This window comes from Rosa chinensis, chromosome 1 (genome assembly GCF_002994745.2).
Source record: "Rosa chinensis cultivar Old Blush chromosome 1, RchiOBHm-V2, whole genome shotgun sequence".
Taxonomy (NCBI): domain Eukaryota; kingdom Viridiplantae; phylum Streptophyta; class Magnoliopsida; order Rosales; family Rosaceae; genus Rosa; species Rosa chinensis.
Window position 1 is genome coordinate 62,263,171 of NC_037088.1, and position 20,989 is coordinate 62,284,159.

A 20,989-nucleotide genomic window follows, 5' to 3' on the forward strand; every position below is an offset into this window, starting at 1 on the left:
GAGCAAAGTGCAAATGTTTAACTGGCAAACACATGGGATGTGATTGACTAATCATGCCTCGGTTCAACAAAACCTGTTTTTTTTTTCTCTACCTTTTTGGGCACAAAGTACAACGCCGTAGTAGCTAGTGTACTACTGTTAGTTCAAAGAAGTTGGAAATGGAGACGCTCATCACCTTCCGCAACTAAAGGAAATTAAGCATGCATGAGTCTTTGTTTAATCTCATTTTTTTTTATGAATATGGATTAAAAAGATGAAGTTGTGGCTTAATTTTCTCATTCATGTCTGGAGTCCACAAACATATATATACTTCAATTCCATTCAAGCTTAACCTGCATATTCTGTTCTGTGTGGGTAATTAAAGGGGGCCCGGCCTGGTTTGTTCTCTTTGTGGTAGATAGGTGATCGACGACGAAAGCCAAACAAAACCTTCGTTTTCTTTCCCCTTCATAAGTCTCATCAAACTCACTGTTTCTGCATATGCTTAGGAGCACCATAGCTCTCCATCTATCAATTCTTGGTTCAAAATTATTTGTAGTTGTTAGTACTACAAGTAGCTCAAATAGCCCTAGATTTTGTGCTTTCTAATCTATCTTGAACCTCCGGATCGAGTACTTTCCCATCTCATCATGTCCATCATGTCTTCTCTTTTCTTCACCCTTCTGTGTTTTTCTTCCATGCATGCAAATTCTGAGGCTCGCTATATTGGACTTGGCCGCAGCCATAGGGGTTTTCGAGCGCTGTTCCCTCATTCGGACAAGGTTTGTTAATTCCAATAATTTCAAGTTCTTTCCTCCATTTCCATCAATCAAGCAATTAAACATTGATGTTCAGAAGCTTATGCGCATATGTAATGAATGTTCAGGGTCAGTTTCTAGTTGTGGAAAAGTTGAGGCTTGGAATAGATTGGAGTACGAAAGGGTCGGTACTAGTTAAGCAGGATGATGATCTAGCTGGTGAGCAGAAGGGTAATCATGGTAGAGTTGTCAGTAGTAGTAGCAGTAGTAGTACTACTACTACTACTACTAAAGGTACAAAGGATTACTCAAGAACTAGTACTAGTACTACTACAAAATCAGATGTTGTTATTCCAGATGTTAAGCCTCATGTTTCAGCTTCTTGGTCTGTGCCGCATCAGATTAAAAATCGCGACAAGATCGTCAACACTGGTGACAAAAGTAGTAGTAATCCTGGGATTTACTCGGATTATTCAAGACCAAGAACGCGTCCTCCCTCCCATAACTGAACTTCTCTAGCTCTTTTTTGATTATTTATCGCTAGATCATTACTTATTTCCTTCTCTAAATCATATATACAAGTATATACGCGTCTTAAAGCTAGCTTTCCTAAGTATTTACAGAAAAGGGCCTAGGAAATTTATCTGCTCTATCTCTGATCAGGACTCAGCTGTGTGTATTCTGATTAGCTAGCTAGTTCACCAATATTGAGCATAAATGTTCCCCAGATTCATAAACGCCCAGAACTTAATATTATGATCTTCTTATTTTGGTTTTTGTTGTTATTCATTGATAGGGAAATTGGAATACGCAGGAAGTGAGATTTTTGAGTCTTCTAGTTCTACTTCTGCTCACATGGGTTTGCATAAAGATAAAGCAACAACTACTGTCACTAAGGTAACTAACTATTCATATATTCAAATACAAAGGCCTAGCTAGTTAACATACCGGCACCTATCAATTGGTTTGAGCTAATGAAAGTCCAAAACAATCTCTTTCATTATGTCCCTGCTCGATGGTGACAAGCTAAAGCATATAGATTGTCTCTATGCAGAATAATCTTTGATGTGTATAACTGTGTATGTCGCAATTCATTAATGCAATAATGCATGCCATAGACTGGTCATGTCTCAAATAGACTCACATAGTATAAGCATGAAACCCACGGGGGAAAATCATAACGAAAATCTTTTCACCAAAAACTGAATATATATATATAAAAGAAAAGATCTGGAAGGATCGGATTTGAACATGAACCACCACGCTTTGAACTAAATTCATTCCAAAAACAAGATGATCACCAATGTGTTCATTGATAGACAGAGCATAAAAATTAATTTTATCGTTTTAGATTGGTAATATGTTCTGTGTTCGTAACATTGTATGTAGGAATCAAGAAGGAGAGGGCTATATGCTAAAGAAAGACAGACTAACAAAGTAGAAGATGATGATGATGGTGTGGTGCTTGACGATTATAAGCCACCACATCAGACACCTCCCATTCACAACAGAAGAACTTGATCTAATTGGTGGTGATATATGTTGGAATAGCAATTCATTATAGAAATATGGTTTTTGGATGGTGGGATACGACTAACGTACAACTACGTACGAGTCTAGGCATTACTTTGTTGATCGTTGATCAAAGTTCGGAGAAACAAACGGAAATGGGCTTTTTCACCTTGTAATACTATAATCTCTTAGTACAACCCAATGTGAATTTTCTTCTTCGTTTTCCATAATTTGCAGTAGTTTACTTGTCTCCAAAAAAAATTAAGTTTCATATAATTCAGATGCATGCTCAACATTGATGTATACGAATCGATGAAACTAAAATATTCCATAACATTATATATCAGAAAACAAGTACTCATACTCATATATATCAATTGGTTAAATTAATTAATTAATGTGGCAAATTATCAAAGAAACAAGCTTCAATAATACAAAGTTCATTACCAATATCCAAAACGTAAAATTATAATGCAATACCTCTTTAATTAACTAGTAGTTCTAAGGAGGAGCAAGAAAGTGTCCGTGTCCCTCACAGCCATACGAATCGATGCATGCAGTAGTTTACTTGTCTCCAAAAAATTAATCTTCAAATAATTCAGATGCATGCTTAACATCGATGAAACTAATATATTCCATAACATTACATATTAGAAAATAAGTACTCATAATCACATATACAAATTGGTTAAATAAATAAATTAATGTGGCAAATTATCAAAGAAAAGAAACAAGCTTCAATAATACAAAGTTCATTACCAAGATCCAAAACGTAAAATTATAACGCAATACACCTCTGACTAGTAATTCTAAGTAGGAGTAAGAAAGTGTCCATGTCCCTCATAGCCCTCGTAATCAAGGCTCTCCGTCATCAAAGCCATCGAAAACATTCCAATCACAAACCCACTCACCACAGCCCCACATAACTTCCCAAACCCTAAACCATTTTCCTTCTTTTCACTCTCCTTCAAATCCATGTCAGCCCCAATCTCCTTCTCCTCCTTCCCATCTTCAACAGAAGCGCCATTATGAGACATATCATCAAACACATCTTCGACCCGATCAAGAGACTCATCTTCAACCCGATCATCATCAACCTTTTCCTCAAATAATTCATTATTAAACACCGTCACCCGCATAGCCTTCTTCTCTTCAACCAAATCCACACAACCTCCCGTATCTTGACCAAGCGTTGACTCAAGATCATCTGAAACACTGTCACCTTCCTCCTCGTCCTGGAGAGAAGACTTGTTGCAAGAACACTTCGATGCATGATCGTCGTCGTCGTCGTCTCCAACATTATCGACATGGTCGAGCGTCGAGGTTGTCGTACTGGAACCTGTCCCAAAGCCGCGAAACGCCGCCTCGATTTCCCGTACTCTCTCCGACATTTTCTCCAAGTAGTGCTGCTTCGCCGGATGTGATGCCATCTCCGCCGATAGCAGATTCTTCACGAACGTCAGACTCTGCTCAATTTCTGCTTCATTGCGTTGGAGACTGGGGTTATCGGGTTGAACAGAGAAGGTCTTGTTGACTAGGTGGTCGAGTTCATTGAGTTTCTTCGGCAAAATTGAGGGCCTCTTGTTCCTCATTGTTGAAGGAGATCGATGTGTGTCTCTCTGAAACAGAGGTTAGGGTTGTGATATTTCAAGAGCGTTGCTTGGCGGTTACGTAGTTTTATACTAGTACGTGACTCGGCGTGAGACGTGACGGTTGAGAATTTGGTAGGTGATGGCCGAAAAGGAAAATAGAGTTTGGAAAGTGGTTTCATGGGCCTTAAAGCCGAATAGCTCTTAACCCATCTCTTATGAGCCAAGGCCCGTTCCTTGCGGAACAATCTCTAGATCCACGTAACTTTTTTATTTTTATCAAATAGATCCACGTAACTTGCTCGTTTATCTCACTTGTAATTAACGAATGTCAAACTTTTGACTTTTTTTTTATATATAATTAAAATAGAGGATTAGGCGATATTAGTTCCTCGTTAGCGGTTATTGCGCAAGGCGCCTACCCTCCCCATAATAAAGAAGGGACCACTACACCCGGAAACCCACCCCCCGTCCCTCTATTTTATTTTATTAGAAAAATAAAAAACAAAAAATAAGATGGAAGAGGGGGACATAAACCAAAACCTCTCCCAATACCAAGAAACAATACAACTAGACTGAAATTGCCAACATTAAAGACAGCAAATCTTCCTATATGTAAAGAAGGGAAAAAGCTGAGGACTAAAAAAGACCCCCAAAAGAACACCCCAAGAGACACATTTTTTACTTGAAATGGAAAAACATTATCACCACTCTAAAAGTTTTTTGGATTTTGAACTTTAATTGTTAAGGAATAAGTGTGTGGGACCCATTCTCTTTCCGATTTCCTTTTGCATTGCTAATGCTAGGAAAAACATGTTTTAGAATCGATTTCCTTATTGAAATATTCATTGTAGGCAAGTAAAAGTGTCTTAAAGTCGTTCAGTAATCCAATTATACAAACAAATAGGCACGACTTCAACAACAGTTAAGATCATCATGATAAATCTTCAATTGATGCATTTTAACATGACCAGTTATGATGATTAAAATGCTAGGTGAGAATTCTTATTCACAAGTAGAGTGAGCGGGCACTTGACGGCTTCTCTTGATAAGGAGGAGGTGGGTCTGCAAAGATGGGTTGACCGACCACCACCTTCACTTTTTCGAGTTCTAAGAAGTGATGGGTTGCCTGGTCCTCCATGAGTTTTCTATTTTTGCTTTCGATATCCTTCCTTGTCCTGTTCTTGTCGAACCAGGTTGCAGAGGTGATTTTTCCCTTCCTTTGGGCTCTTCCTTGGGTCTTTATTAATTGAACTTCGAAGTCTATCCACCAAAAAAAGTATGGTGAATGGGCAGGTGACTCGTTGTGAGAGACATGACCGATGTGGATTTTGTAACCAAGCCTAATGGGCCTCAAAGCCGAATAACCCAACTCAATTAACCACAGCCCATGGGCGCCGAAAGCCTCACGTGGGGTCAAGATCCATCAGAAAGTCAGAAAAACACACACTCTCACGTGGGTCACCACCATTTATTCCACTAAATCCCAAATCGCTGAGTCACGCACAGAGATTCTGCCCCCTGAATTTCAACTCCCCGGCGAGGGCAAATCCGTCCCTTCACTCCCCTAAATTACGCGGCGACATGCAAAATCTTATCCTCATAAATCAGAAAATCCCAAATCCACCTGCTTTTTCACACCAAATTGCCGATTGTACCCCTCCCCTCTGCTTTTTCACTGGCCTCGTAGCTCTCACATTTGTCGCCTTCTCTCCTTTTCACATCTTTTAACCTCAGCTTTCAACATCGCCAGAGATCACATCACCACCTCACACACAGATTACCCCTACCCAAACATTCCCCCAAATCCACCGAGTTGACTCACTGAGTTCGCACCGAGTTGACCATGAGCTGGCTCAGGAGAATCGACCTCATCGAGCCCTACTACTACTGCCCGCCGCCGCCGGCGGTTCTCGTCCGCGAGACCTCCATTTTCGCCGCCGCGCCGAAACTCCCTTCGTTTTTCGAAGAGGTGATGGAGGAGGATTTCGAGCTCGGATACGCATTGGACCTGCTGTGCCCTAGCCCCGTCAAAACGCCGTCGCTTTTGTCCTACAAGCTGATTCAGCGCGTGGAGAGGCTTGGAGGCGAGCTCTACTTGCAGAGCCTGAGCGACCGAGTCACTGAGCTGGAGTCGCGATTCGATCGCCTCGCGAAGATCAAGGCCGCCGCCGCCGCCGCCGGACTTGGCGATCGGAAGTACACGTACACGGCGGAGATCAAGGCGCCGGAGAAGAAGTACATGTGGACGACGGAGATCAAGGAGGGGAAGCATAAGAAGAGTGAGAGGAAGTACAAGTGGACGGCGGAGGTTGAAGGCAAGGGAGAGATCTCGAGGAAGTACACGTTTACTGCTTCGAGTGGCGATGCAGAGGATCACAGTGAGAAGAAGGAGAAGAAGAAGAAGCATCATAAGGTGAAGAAGGAAGAGGGTGGCTCTCGTGTGGTGGAGATTGAAGAGCTTGCAGCTGATCATGGAGCTGTGGTTCTAAGACAGGTAATGCTTAAATTAAACTTTAAGCTCTAGATTACTTCTGGAATCTCAGTTTATCTGCTTAGATTTTTGATTACTTGGTTATATAGGCCTTGAAGTCATCATGTCAATTAGTCAAAGTTAGGATAAGGTTACTGTTAATATTTCACTATCTTTGAAGCTAGTAAATTTGGAGAAAACTTCTTGATGGGGTTTTGATTGCCTGTGGTTCAAGTAGAGTTGTTATGAAGGGGTTTATTTTGATGTGGTTTTGTAATATGATTCATGATGAGTGTAGGCTTTTGCTAAGAGAACTGGAGGTAGTAAAGTTGCTAAGGGAAAGAACAAGGAACTGTCTCCTCAGGATGCAGCCATGATGATACAAGGGAATTTCAGAGCTTATCTGATCCGTAGATCACAGGCTCTTCGGGCCCTTAGAGACCTGGCTGTTGCCAAGTCCAAGCTGAAGGAGCTGAGAGCATTGTTTAATAACTTCTCTTACCGCCGCCGTGTAGCCCATGATACAGCTGAGCGTCAAAGGTTCACTGAAAAAATCATTGTTCTGCTCCTTACTGTGGATGCCATTGAGGTAACTACCCTGATCTTTCATTAAGCTTTATATTTCTGAATTCAAATTTGATCAAAACCAGAATTTGACCAAAACTTGAATTTGATGGCAATGATGTTGTTCCATATAGTATGTTATTGTGGGATTCTTATAATTTGAATGGATATTGGCTAAATCATCTTATGCTCATGTAAAATTCTTTGTTCCAAAGGATACTAAACTCAAACTAGTTACTCAATCAATCATTAGGAATCTGGACTCACTACCTTTGTGATTACGGGTTAGGGGGGGACAATATTCCATCTTCTTATTTGAACCACAGGTGTGGTTTGTTAATTAACTTTATTTCTTCCAACTTGTGTTACTTGGTCAAAAGGTGTGTACCATTAATGGGTTTTAATACAAAACATGCCCCTACGATAATCTGGAACACCTGCCATGAATCTTGGTTTGACGCTTTGACAATATGTTCTTTCTGAGTTGAGAAGTTTAATTGATAGTGAACCTCATAAGCTCCTAAGTTAACAAAGTTTACTGTTTCACTGGCCGACATGTTAGGTTTCTTGTTTTCGCCTAGTTGACCTCAAAAATAAAGCAATCAAAAAGTTACTGAATGGTTTTGACACTTCGCATTGTATTAGGGTGCTGATTTAATGGTGCGATCCGCAAAGAGGTCGATGGTGGATGAGCTGGAAGCTATGCTTGAAGTGGTTGACCCCCAACCAGCTGGAAAATCATTGTCCATGAGGAGGAGGACCTTTGATATGCCAGATGGTGTCATTCAAAGGGAGATCGCTGAAGGTGTGGCACAGGTTGTCCAAATGCTTGATCGTGAAGAGAACAGTTCTACCTTTGAGGCATGTTTGTGAGAAGTGAGAACCCCATGATAATGCCCCGGTTTACCTCTCTTTGTAGAGGTTCCAATGTTGTAGTTGTTACTAGAAAGATGTAGTCTAGACGAGGAATTTGAAGGACTTGCTTATTATGAGAGTATAAGTTTGTTTAAAACTAGCATGATCTTCTCCTACTCTAGCAACTCCGGGTTTGAAATGGTTTTCAAATCTACTTTGTTGTGTACTTTGTTGCTCATTATGTGCTTAGACTTGTATCTTTGAAGTGCTGCCTTATTTATATATTAGATCATTTGGTTTTCAAATCTACTTTGTTGGGCAATCAGAGTGGTATCTCTTTGGTAGATGTATGTTGTTCTGCTGATCTTTCTCCGTCCTTCCTTTCCAAAACTATTGATTAATGGCGGAATGTTGGCTCTTTCATCCGGCGAGGAATTTATCCTATAACTTGTGCTTAGATTGGTTTTATGTCCTTGATACTGTACTAATGCATAGCAGACCTTCATCGTCCTTGTGTGAAGAGCATTCACGAAATGAGAGTCTCTGATGCCGAAGCATAATCCATAACCTCCCTACCTTTTATTTGCACTGGAACTGTGTATGCCTGTTGGGCTCAAGTTTTAGTTTTGAAAATGGGCCACTAGAAAATCTCCAATCAAAAAACCTACTCCAAAGTGGTTCTTTCTCAGAGCAAGTTACCAATTTTGAACCAGATCAACAAACAGACGATTCTGATTGCATGAAACTCCTAGTAGTAGTAGTAGTCAAATGGCGCATCATCCTTGAAAATCACCCCAAATATCGTAAAATATGTGATTATGTGTAGTAAAAGAACCCTGTGAATCAAGTCACCTAAACAAAATGGTACTGTCATATATGGACTAAACTAAAAGTTGATTACTTTGACTTACGTGCTTTGGGTACAAATCGTGGCAGTTCTTGGGCTTTATATTTCTTCTTCACGCTGTTCTGAATACAAAAGCCAGGAACTGATTTGGGCTTTATATTACTTCTTAATGCTGTTCTGCATACAAAAGCCGAGAACAGATTTTTTCTGCAAGACTGCAACTGGGTGGTATATATACTTTACATAGATACATTCATGACTGAAATCTGAAAAATATATATTGTATATTATTCGTCCTTTCAAATTCATAATATAAATTTAGTCATCTCTTAAGGATTGTGGCATATATATGCCATGAAATTATTTTTCATAAATTACCTAAAAGTGTGGCAACTAGTCGCAATGTCACAACCAACGTTAGACTGTAGATGACAAAATTTACAAATGACTCGTATGGTAATGTTATTTATTCTATTTCAAATTTTTTATGAATTATCAGTTTCTCCCAATACACATGAAAAAGAGTTTTAAGATAACAATTAACAAATCTCTACTACAATAAAGCGAAGCGTCTAAAAGCTTCACCAAATTTTGAACTGCCGAATTTACCCATATTTCATCTGACTCTGACAAACAAACACAAGGTTATTACTGTAAAAAAACCAAACAAAAAGAAATTGAATTTGTTTATCCGGGGAGAGAGTCGGACGTGGGAGACGCACGAAATACCCACTCAACTGAGAATTGCCTCCTTCACCGGTAATAACCAACCAGAAAACTCACGATCTTAACACGAACGTGGGAAGTTATCGGCGCTCAATGGGCTCACCACGATTTACCAGCTATAAAAGAGGCAAGATGGATGATCAACCCAGAACAAGGAAAAAGAAGAGAATCAAATTCCTGCAATTTCAATTTGGATTTCGATTTGGTTCGGAAGAGCACTCAACTGAATCGTGTTTAGAAGGTATAATCGTACTCTTTGTTTTTTTTTCTTTTTCTTTTTCTTTTTTCTGGTACATCCCAGAAAAAGGGAAACAAGAAAAATAAATTCCTTCGATTCTACTAATGGTGTTGTTATATGTGTAACAGGATTGGTGAGAATCAGTGAGCAATTAAGGTATCAAATTTGGTCGTTACAAAAAAAAAAAAAAAGGTATCAAATTTGGACAGAGTTCTAAGGTTATATTAATTGATTTCTAGAATCAGTTCATATCTTTATTTTTCTTTATGTGATTGCAGCTAGATGTGCAATACCTTCATGTTAATGCAGCTATTGATTCCAGCATAGGCCTTAACCCAGCCCCTCTTTTAGAGTTATCAGCAACAATTGGAAGTAAGGATCTTAGGAAGGTTGATGAAATTGGAATTCAAGTCCTTATTAGGTATGCCATTACATGCTTGATTAGCAATTCCATTGGTTTGTAGTTTTCTTTTACACTTAATTTATGATTGGTTGTGTATGCATCATTTGAGAGAGGAGAATTGGTAACTTGCTCCATATCAGATTAACAGGACGGGTGAGCAATTAAGGAAGAATTGATTGAAGCTGTGAGGAATTGAGGAGCATATTGAACAAAGCTTTAAGGTTATTACTTGATTTCTAGAGTCTGTTAAAACATCTAATTTTCTTAAAATAATATAAATGTTATGTTCACTGTATACGTAGGAAGTAATTGCTTCTGCAGATTACTAGGAACAGTCAGATGGCATGCAAACTGTGTTCTTTTTATTGCTCAAAGTTAATCATTCAAGGCCAGATCTCTCTGTGTCTTCTACCTCATTCATGTTGTTGGCTTTTTCTAATCTTAATTTCTAATATTGTTTACCGGTCAAAATTGATTATAGAGGGTTGTTATTTGTTTCCTTTACTTTTGTTTCTAATACTGAAACTGTGAAGATTCTTAACAAACAAAATGAGGTGACTTTCTGCTTATTGAGTGCTTCGCTTTACTTTGATTTTGTTTTACTTAGTAAAATTGATTTCAGATGCTCTGTGGTGGCAGTAAAGTTGAGAGTTCATAGGCAACGGTGAAGCAAACCACTGAATTGCTTCGCTCGGTGCGCGTATACCCTACACAAATCAAGTTGGGGCTTTGATTGATGTTGCAAAGGTAGCTGGGGAGTAGCTGATTGCTGCAAATCTGTGGGTAAGGTGCGTGGAATGTTACATGAGAGTTGCAGTGGTCATGAGAATGCAGTATATATGTTTAAATTAGTAGATTTTGTCAGTAGTACAGAGGTCATTGATGTTACTAAGACATCATTGCTGCAAATCTGTGGGTAGGTGCATGGAATGTTACATGAGTTGCAGTCGTCATGAGAATGCAGTATCCTCCTTAAATTAATAGATTTTCCCATTAGTACAAAGGTCATTTATTTTTTTTTCCTTATATTGTTTTTGGGGTGCAGGACATTTAAAATCATAAACTTTATTGACGAAATAAAGAAGAATACATCTACAAGTTTTAAGGTACTCTTTTTAATGAATTTCAAAATCTCTCCATCTCTTTTCTTTTGTTCTCTGATTTACTTTGTTATTAATACTAGAGTTGTGAAGACTATTGACAAACAAAGTGAGGTGGTTTGCTTCCAAAAAAAAGGACTGGTAAGCAACTGAATTTCAATAAACATTATGTCTTTTTCTCATGTATCAGTTACTTCTGCTGGTATACATTGGGTTCCCAAGTTTTATTTGGATGCCCAATTTTCATACATGGTTTCAATTTGTATTTTGTTTTTTGTCAATTGGTTGGTGTGTTGAACTTTTTTCAGGTAGTGGTTTGATATCAAACTAAAACTACATTTATAGGTCTCAAGACATAGTTGCTGAATTATGGTATGCTTCCAGTGAAGTACGCATTGGTTAAATGGCTTCTTCGTCACGGTCTCTTCAGCTGCCACTTAATGGAGATCAGGTACATTCACAAGTTCTGACTTCCATTGCTAGATAGGTTTGAGAAAGATAATTGATATTATTATGTTTATGTGGTTAACAATATAGGGAAACACAATGCTACATGCATTAGAGGCAGAAAGGCATCGTAGGAATGCCCGACAAAGAGAAAGGCGACGGTCATTAAATTCCTCACAACGAGCTGAGTGTTCAGCCCGAAGACGCGCCAATTATCAAATGCGGCGAACTATGGAAAATATAAGTAACAATGGAAATCAAGTGGAAGCAAGGGAGGGTAACTTACTGACTTGGCTTTCTAGAACTAGAATGTATTAAATCTTTTCAAAAAAAACCAAGCACCACTAATTGATTATTGAATATTTTTATTCAATTCGTGTGTCTCAATTCTTATATTTGTTAGCAAACACTATCGTTTTTTATGTTGTTCATAATTTGCTGAAATACAAAACTTTTCTATCAATAGTATAGACAAGGATCGAACAATGAAAAACAAAATTAAAGAAAACAAGCTTTTTAGTTCCTTTCCTGGCAAAAAAAAAAAAATTACTAAAGCTGTTGAATTTCACTACCATTTATTACTGCTCATGTTCGAATACAAGAAATTATTCGAACAATACAATTTACATGTGCAGCACAAGTAATTTATAAATCTAAAATTATTATGTGTGTAACTATAGTAGCCTATTGTTAACATTACCACTTAAAAATATAGTAGCTTATTGTTAACATTACTATTTAAAAACAGGAAGTAGTCTCGATCCTATTCATCCAAACAATAGGCCACGTAGTAATGTTACTGCGCAAGCACGTGGTAGAGGTCGCGGACGCAGGCACGGGCGCGGAACTCATAATTGTGCTAGAAATTTTAATGAGGCCATCGGAGTCACAAAATTTCAGTTGCCAGCATCGACGACATGTCCACATTGTCATGCCTGTTTATTCTATCACGAAAGTAGAGACATGTGTTGCTCCAATGGAAAGATTGTCTTGCCTCCCATACATTCTCCTCCAGATATGATAGAGCTATTCTCCTCTGAATCTCCACAAGGAGCACATTTTAGGCAAAACATTCGAGCCTACAACCATGTATTTTCATTCACATCAATGGGTGTGCATGTCGATGAAAGTCTTGCAACCGGGGGTGGTACTTTCACATTTCGTGCTCAGGGATCCATATATCATAAGATAGGAAGTCTTTTACCAAATGTCAATGATAGACCAAGATATCTACAATTGTATATATATGATACTGACCATGAAGTGGACAATCGTATGCTGGAGAATGCAGCATTACATAGAGATGTGGTTGAAAAAATACAGAGAATTTTGAATCAACATAACCCATTTGTGCAAACATTTCATCACCTAGCTCAGCGTCCGGATTTGCAAAATTGCAGACTCATCATTAGAGAGCAAGCTGCAAACCAACATCAGTACAGTTTGCCTTCAGCATCCCAGGTTGCTGCAATAATAGTGGGTACAAATGATGTGGAAAATCTGACAGGTCGTGATATTGTTGTGCAAACAAAGCAAGGCCAGCTTCTAAATATTCGAGATTGTGTTGGGTACTATGATCCCTTACAATATCCATTATTGTTCCCATATGGAACATATGGATGGGATGTGAATAGTAGGAATAATAATGGTCAAAAATTGACGTGTCGTGACTATTATGCGTATATTTTGCAGGTGAATAAATTTTCCTTCATCTTTTTACTATGAATTAAAAATAATTAATCTTAAAGGACATCCCTGTATTCTATTTTTGTGAATGATTAAGAATATCACGTTAACTACTAAATTTATCATTTCAGATCCGTCAATATGATGATTCACTTTTACTCCGAGGGGGCCGTCTATTGCAACAATATGTCGTGGATAATTACGTCAAAATTGAAACACAAAAGTTGAGATGGATTCGCAGCAATCAAAGTACTCTTCGACGTGAGTTGTATGACGGACTACATGACTCACTTAATGCTGGTGAAAATAATGCAGGTATGAGTTTTTTCAACTTTTAATTTTTTAATTTAAATTTTTTAATTTTATTTTTTTTATTTTTTTTATTATACAAGTTAGTTTGTTTTAGTAGAGATGAATCAAATGCATTGAAAACAGGTAACATTGGTCGCAAGACTATTTTACCATCATCTTTTATTGGAAGTCCACGTGATATGCACCAAAGATATCAGGATGCAATGGCTTTGGTCCAAAAATATGGAAAACCGGATATTTTTCTCACAATGACATGTAATCCAAATTGGGAAGAAATAACTGCAGAGTTATTACCTGGTCAAGTGGCACAAGATCGTCCGGATCTAACTACTCGAATTTTTCGTGCCAAATTTGAAGAGTTAAAGAATGATGTTATTAAAAAAGGAGTCTTGGGTACTATTGTTGCATACGTATATGTCATCGAGTTTCAAAAACGTGGTCTCCCACATGTTCATATGCTTCTCATGTTGAGTGTCGATGATAAACTAAACAACCCAGATGATTATGACCACATTGTTCGGGCTGAAATTCCAAATCAAAATGAAGAGCCAGAGTTATACAATGCAGTGTTGGGGCACATGATACACGGTCCATGTGGGGTACATAGGCGAACTGCTCCATGTATGAAGCGTGGGAGCTGCAAACGAGGCTATCCAAAGCCATTTTCAGTAACCACATTTCAAGGAAATGATTCTTATCCTGTTTATCGTAGACGAGATAATCAATCAGATATGCAATCTAATGGCAATCAAAATAGACCACTGGATAATAGTTGGGTTATCCCCTATAATCCATGGTTACTCACAAAATATGATTGTCATATCAATGTGGAAATTTGTTGCAGCATTAAGAGCGTCAAGTATTTGTATAAATATGTCTACAAAGGTCCAGACAGAGTAACATTTGAAGTTCGACCTGAAGCAAATCAAGATGAAATAAGAAACTTTGTTGATGCAAGATGGGTTTGTGCACCAGAAGCTTTGTGGAGGATGTTTAAATTCGTGATGAATCGAATGTATCCATCAGTGGAACGATTGCAAATTCATCTTCCAAATCGACACAATGTTTTCTTTAATGCCACTGAAAGTGTAACAGCAATTCTGGCAAATGAAAGAAGCTCGATGACAATGCTCACAGAATTTTTTACTAAGAATGCTTATTTTGAAAGTGCACGTCAATACTTATATCGAGAGTTTCCTGAGCATTACAAATGGGATGGGAGACATAAAACATGGGAAGCAAGGGAGTCCAACCAAAAAGTCATTGGAAGAATTTACACAGTGTCACCTTCAGAAGGAGAAAAGTTTTACTTGCGTGTTCTTCTTAATCATGTTCGAGGACCTAAGTCATTTGAGGATTTAAGGACAGTTGATGGGGTCTTACAACCGACATTCAAGAAAGCAGTTGAAGAACGTGGTTTGTTAGAAGATGACGAAAGTATTAGACAATGTCTACGTGAGGCCTCTAATATACGTATGCCGTCATCTTTAAGAAGATTGTTTGTCACCATCCTGGTTTATTGCATGCCCCATGGAGTACGCAGTTTGTGGGATGAATTTTATCCATTCATGATAGAGGATTATCCTTCTTCGAGCACCACGGACAATGTACATATCACAAATAGACTTTTACGAGACTTGAACGAGTTGTTGGTGCAGTACAGTAAGTCCGTCTTTGATTATGACTTGCCAGAAATGACTCAAGATGGTGGTGAAAATTCTTCAATGCCAAGGCTAATACAAGATGAAATTTCAATTAACATTCCTCAAGAAGACCGGGATGCAGTTCATCATTTGAATGAGGATCAAACTTTTGCATACAATTCCATAATATCTGCTATTGAGTGTCATGACAATGCCATATTTTTTGTTGATGGTCCAGGAGGAACTGGAAAGACATACTTATATCGTGCATTATTAGCAAGCTTGAGAAGCAATGATCATATTGTATTGGCAACAGCAACTTCTGGCATAGCAGCAATAATACTACCTGGTGGGAGGACGGCACACTCTAGGTTTAAAATTCCCCTTCATCTTGATGCATCTTCAACATGTTGTATTAGTAAACAATCTGATTTAGCAGAGTTGATAAGAAAGTCATCGGCAATTGTTTGGGATGAAGCACCAATGATGAATCGATATGGGTTTGAAGCTCTTGATCGAACATTTAGAGACATAACAAGTGTCGATTTGCCATTTGGAGGAAAGGTGATGATCTTCGGGGGTGATTTCCGACAAGTTCTTCCTGTTATCCATAAGGGTACGAGATCTGAGATGGTGCAAGCCAGTTTGATTAATGCTTCATTTTGGAAGGATGTGAAGATTCTTCGTTTGACACAGAATATGAGATCCATCAACGATCCAGATTTCTCAGAGTTCTTACTTCGTGTTGGTAATGGAGAACAACCAACTGTGGTTGAAGACATAATACAAATACCTTGGCCCATGATCATACCATGGGAGAATGAAGAATCAATCAACCAGTTGGTTAATCAAGTCTTCCCTAATTTGGATCGTCATGTAAATGATGCCGGGTACATGGTTGAAAGAGCAATAATTACTCCAAAAAATGATGATGTTGACGTACTCAATGAAAGAATCATACAACACTTTCCAGGGCCTGAACGAATCTTATACTCTTTCGACTCAGTTGAGGATGACACCAGAAATATGTATCAACAAGAATTTTTAAATTCGATTTCACCTTCTGGTATGCCGCCACATCAGTTGATTATAAAGAAAGGTGCCCCAATTATGCTTTTGAGGAATATTGACCCAAAGATGGGGTTGTGCAACGGTACAAGATTGACTTGCCGCGGAGCATATAACAATCTAATTGATGCAGAGATTTTAACAGGACATTTTTCGGGAACTAGAATTTTCTTGCCAAGAATCGCTCTTAAGAGTGCCGAAAGTTCTGGACTCCCGTTTGAGATGACAAGAAAGCAGTTCCCCGTAAAGTTGAGTTTTGCACTTACCATAAATAAATCACAAGGCCAGACAATACCAAATGTTGGTATTTACCTTCCTGATCATGTGTTCAGCCATGGACAGCTGTACGTGGCTTTATCGAGAGGAGTTTCAGAGGCAAGCACCAAAGTTTTGGTAAAAAAAGGTTCATTAGAGGGTGAGGAAGGGGTATTCACAGCAAACGTTGTGTATAAAGAAATTTTGCTTCCTTCCACATAATGCAATTTTAGAAGGTACCTAAGACAATTGATTATTTTTTTTATAAAAGAAATTTTTTTTAGTTGATAAAGCTGCATATTTAAGACATTTATATTTTTCAGGACACCATGAGATTGCTAATCTTAAGAGCCGCAAGGAAGATAACTTTTCAAAGGAAAAAGAATCTGTGAATGCAAGTGTGTAGAAACTGGTCTTCATGTTACGGTGATCATAATACTTTTTATTATATTTTTAAAGCTTTTTGTATTGGCAGCATTATATAAGGTACTTATATTTTGTTAGTTTTTTTTTTCTTATCATTGTCATTTGTGTTTATTTAATCTGGGTACAAACAGCAAATATATGAGATGCCTTTTTTTTTTTTTTTTCCACTGTTATTGGAAGTCATTGTTTCTTAGGTAATGGTAGTAGAAGCTCAACTTAGTTTGTAGAGGATTAAGAGGGTCTCTTTGTCCGGTGCAAACTTTTTTTCAAGGGATAAGGCTTTCACGTCCCCTTGACTAAGTGTTTTTTTTTTCTTTCAAAAATAAAAAAAAATTTCCTCGCACTTTCGAGGTTTTCTTATATAAAATTAAAGATGCGGCTTCATAATAGTTACGGCACTAGATTGGAAGTAGACACATTTAAGATGCAAAAGTAATAGTGAAAACATCGTACAAAGATAATAGCCCGCAAATAATATAAAAAACACAGAACCTAATCGCACACGCGAGCGCGACCCTTCTGCACAGAAATGGATAAAATTCATCCCACAAACTACGTACACCATTCAAAGAGTTAGGTAACATGCAACACAGAAATTATATTTCACTCATGAGTAACATTTCAAGCATGCGTAGCAAGAAAGGAAAGACAATACGCACGCGCGAGCGCGGCCCTTCCGCACGCGCATCGCGCGTGCAGGAAGGCTAGTTATATGAATATAAGCGAGTTGAACGATTTTCACAAAATTCATTCATCCCCTTTCCTTTTAAATGGCACAACCCATATAGTTTTCATGCATTCTTGTAATTAAGTTCAATGTCATGTTAATGACTGTACGCAATTGCAAATAGTATGAGAAGTTTATCATAAAGACTGTGATCATGTTATGCTGAATTTAATAGAGGCCTCCTCACAAAACTTTCACCGCGAACACGTCTTTCTACTCTATATATACGATGGTGAAATCAAGCTCAAATACTATATATACTAGTTCTACTAAGAATTGAGTACAATGTGTTCAACTCCCTCTCGTACATTGTGTTGTGTGCGCATAACTTGGACTCAACTTCTATTTTCCGTGACATCTAGATCTTAAGTTGGTCAAAAGAATCTCCTTAAGCTCATAGACAGAGTTAATAGCGCCAAAAAGCTTCTACGTAACATCTGTTGGTTTGTGGCTTAAATTAATAAGCCCATCAATTATCTTTTGGACTAAGCTCACATGATTAACCTAATTCTATTAGGTTTTGGAGTATGCCTCATGCACATATAAATATATGCTTTCTGTCACCAATTAAGATGTGCGAAATAAAAGAAAAAGCCTCAACTTAGGGTTATTGAGAAGTAGCCGCAGTTATGGGTTCTATAGAAAATTACCTTTTGCCTTGTTGCTTTTGTTCTTGTGAGCGACAATATATATTTGAGGTAGTTGTTTTTCTATTTGGTCTTTCTCTTTCCGTGAGTGTATTCGGGTGTAATCGGGTTTTGGGTTTGAGTGCTAAACACCTTGTAATCTCCTCACTGTTTCCGCCCGTGGATGTAACCCTTTGATTTTGGGGTGAACCACGTAAATCTTTGGTCTTCTGAATTTTTTCTATTTATTTATCTTTTCATATTAATGATACTTCATACCTGTTTGACGCTTCCGCAAAACAAGTGGTATCAAAGCTCAGGCTACGCTTGGGCTATTTGATTCAATGATGAAGTCTGGTTCTTCGATGAAATATGAGATTGATAAATTTAACGGGAGGGATGATTTCAACCTTTGGCTTTTGAAAATGTGAGCCTTATTAGTTTAACAAGGGTTATTAAAGGCGCTAAAATGTGTGAATGCTTTGCCAACTACTTTGTCAGAAAAAGAAAAAGGAGACATGTTAGAACGAGCACATAGTGCAATTTTGTTGTGTCTATCTGATAAGGTTCTGCATGAAGTTGCTGATGAGACAATTGCATCTGGATTGTGGCTAAAGCTGGAGAAATTATATATGACCAAATCTCTGACCAGTCGACTATATTTGAAGTAGAGGTGGCAAACGGGCCGCTAAGCATGAGCACGGCACGGGCCCGGCAAGCTTAAAAGATGCCCGGCACGGCCCAAACCCGTTAGTGGTCCGGCACGACCCGAGCACGTTAGAATAACGGGCCGGATTGGGCCTAGGAATATTAGCCCATTGGCCCGGCCCGGCACCGCCCAAGCACGACATATTTGGGCCGGCCCATTTCAAACACAAAATTTCATTTTGTTTTTTAAAATATTAAAAAAACCACAATGATGAGACTTGAATATTAGACCTCCATATTAAAAATCTCATGACAATTCCACTAATGTTATTTCTTTTATGTTGTCAAAATAGTGAAAAAAGACATTATATCCTTGTTTTGACATAAAGTATTTTTTCTAAATATTAAATATATGTTTATAAATAGAGACTAATCTCATAATAATACAACTATAGAATGAAGGAAATAATAATAATATGATATAAATCTTCATTATATTAATAAAGATTAATCTCACAATAATATACTAAAAACAATATATTTTGAGTTATTTTTTTTTTCTTTCTTTCTTTCTTGTAGTGGAATATAAAAAATTATTAGAAAACTAATCTTAAAAAGCTGAGATTGAGAAAAACATTGTAGAACTTAATTTATTTGAATTTTCTAAATAGTTAAATAAAATTATTTTTTATTTATTCAAATTAAGATTTTAAAATCATGCTTTATACTGGGTAGGCACGAGCACGACCAGTTTATTGGCCCGGCACGAGCACGACCCTGCACAATATGGGCTCGGGCCATGGGCCGGACTGGGCTTAATGTTTAAGTAAATAGGTCGGCACTAAAATAAATGGGTTAGCCCAAGCACGACTAGGTGATGCGCTCGAAGCAAGCGCATAATTTAACCCTGAAATATCGTTAGTAGTATAAGCAAATAGGGATCGTTCTATCCGGGGATTGAGGGTACACTTGTAATTGTGAAACAAATAAAGAAAAGTATTATTTACAAAAATAAAATAAAGAATAAATATATACAAGTAAACACAAATAAGGGGGGATTAGGATTCTTAAAATTAAAATTAAAATAAATAAAATAAAGAAAACGTAAAAACATATATACAAGGGTGGAACGCAAGGAACAAAGATCAAAATCAATTCCATGTAATCAAATTCGATTCAAACCCTATAATTGTTCTTCCAAGTCATGAGAGAGGAGTTGATCATGTGAAACGTTAAAAGCAAACAATTTCCCATATTTTACTTTTCAATGCTAATTAATCTAAGTGAAAGCACCTAGATTAATCCTATTAAACATGCAATCAAACCCTAGAAAGCTAGTCAATCATGTCATGTTTAACGCATTACACATAGAGAAAGGCTATCAACTCAAGTGTACAACTTAGTTATGGAAAAGTCCACCTAATTGTAATCCTCTTCAATTAAATTGGATTCTTGTCCAGAACCTTTACTACTTTTGATTCAAGTTACACAAAACGAAAAGTCGATTTCATGTTCTTAAACCTAGCACCAATTACATGCAAATCCTATAAGTGTCGACCCAAATAAGATAAACATATAAAAGTTTTCTGTAAAGCAAATTTAATCGAACAAACTCACATAAGCAACTTAGAATCACAATTATAGAATTCGAAAACTTTATTTAAACATAGAAATTGGGCTTAAACTTTGCCCTAAACATTATTGTTAACTAGAATTCATAGTTTTACAAAATCAAACAAAGAAAACAAGAGAAAGGATATAATACACCTTGAAAGATGAATGATAAAGCCTTGAGACGAAGAACTTGAAGATCCTTGAAAGCAAGCAATCTTCTAGGGACGACACAAGGGTGGATGGCGGTTAGGAAATTGATGTATTGCATGGCTTCTCTTTCTCTTGGCTTGAAAATGAAGAACAAGAAAACTAGAGAATGGAAAAGAAATATGGAGAGGAAATGGAGAGACAAAGAAGATGAAATGGATGAAGGAATTTGTATTTTGAGAGTGAGAGGAGAAGTGTATTTATAGCCCAAAAAATGATGAATGGAGGGTGGAGATGAACATAAATGAAGGGCTAGATATGTTAGACAAATTTGTAAAAAATATCT

General features: G+C 37.7%; 3 protein-coding genes and 1 long non-coding RNA gene across 12 annotated transcripts; all 4 read left to right on the plus strand.

Moving 5' to 3' along the window:
* The first annotated feature begins 363 nt into the window (after positions 1–363).
* LOC121049641 lies at positions 364–2,432 on the plus strand. The gene is made up of 4 exons (XM_040507490.1): positions 364–761; positions 866–1,031; positions 1,534–1,634; positions 2,127–2,432. Exons 1-4 carry the CDS (start codon positions 630–632, stop codon positions 2,256–2,258), a joined length of 531 nt encoding a protein of 176 aa, XP_040363424.1. The 5' UTR covers positions 364–629; the 3' UTR covers positions 2,259–2,432.
* Positions 2,433–5,541: 3,109 nt separating this feature from the next.
* LOC112199733 (BAG family molecular chaperone regulator 7) lies at positions 5,542–8,031 on the plus strand. The gene is made up of 3 exons (XM_024340728.2): positions 5,542–6,335; positions 6,610–6,900; positions 7,521–8,031. Exons 1-3 carry the CDS (start codon positions 5,685–5,687, stop codon positions 7,746–7,748), a joined length of 1,170 nt encoding a protein of 389 aa, XP_024196496.1. The 5' UTR covers positions 5,542–5,684; the 3' UTR covers positions 7,749–8,031.
* A 1,223-nt stretch (positions 8,032–9,254) lies between these two features.
* Positions 9,255–12,520, plus strand: LOC112181855. 9 transcript variants are annotated; one of them, XR_005804727.1, is made up of 11 exons: positions 9,255–9,544; positions 9,670–9,733; positions 9,820–9,962; positions 10,085–10,165; positions 10,266–10,498; positions 10,584–10,732; positions 10,990–11,050; positions 11,128–11,185; positions 11,390–11,495; positions 11,582–11,768; positions 12,240–12,520. It is a non-coding gene; the product is annotated as an uncharacterized LOC112181855 (long non-coding RNA). The 9 variants fall into 9 exon arrangements; XR_005804728.1 differs by lacking the exon at positions 10,266–10,498 and having other exon boundaries at positions 10,054–10,165; XR_005804724.1 differs by lacking the exon at positions 10,266–10,498 and having other exon boundaries at positions 10,567–10,732.
* Positions 12,521–14,794: 2,274 nt separating this feature from the next.
* LOC112181854 (ATP-dependent DNA helicase pif1-like) lies at positions 14,795–16,987 on the plus strand. Its single transcript, XM_040513094.1, has one exon. The coding sequence runs from the start codon at positions 14,965–14,967 to the stop codon at positions 16,675–16,677; it is 1,713 nt and encodes a 570-aa protein (XP_040369028.1). The 5' UTR covers positions 14,795–14,964; the 3' UTR covers positions 16,678–16,987.
* The last annotated feature ends 4,002 nt before the right edge of the window (positions 16,988–20,989 follow it).

What these genes read in the sequence shown, in the direction of transcription:
- LOC121049641 (XM_040507490.1), top strand. Translation starts at nt 630, where the DNA reads ATGTCCATCATGTCTTCTCTTTTCTTCACCCTTCTGTGTTTTTCTTCC. An exon ending in TGTTCCCTCATTCGGACAAG is followed by an intron (nt 762 to 865) that starts GTTTGTTAATTC and finishes ATGAATGTTCAG; the next exon opens with GGTCAGTTTCTAGTTGTGGA. An exon ending in TACTACTACTACTACTAAAG is followed by an intron (nt 1,032 to 1,533) that starts GTACAAAGGATT and finishes ATTCATTGATAG; the next exon opens with GGAAATTGGAATACGCAGGA.
- LOC112199733 (XM_024340728.2), top strand. Translation starts at nt 5,685, where the DNA reads ATGAGCTGGCTCAGGAGAATCGACCTCATCGAGCCCTACTACTACTGC. An exon ending in GAGCTGTGGTTCTAAGACAG is followed by an intron (nt 6,336 to 6,609) that starts GTAATGCTTAAA and finishes TGATGAGTGTAG; the next exon opens with GCTTTTGCTAAGAGAACTGG. An exon ending in TTACTGTGGATGCCATTGAG is followed by an intron (nt 6,901 to 7,520) that starts GTAACTACCCTG and finishes GCATTGTATTAG; the next exon opens with GGTGCTGATTTAATGGTGCG.
- LOC112181854 (XM_040513094.1), top strand. Translation starts at nt 14,965, where the DNA reads ATGCCGTCATCTTTAAGAAGATTGTTTGTCACCATCCTGGTTTATTGC.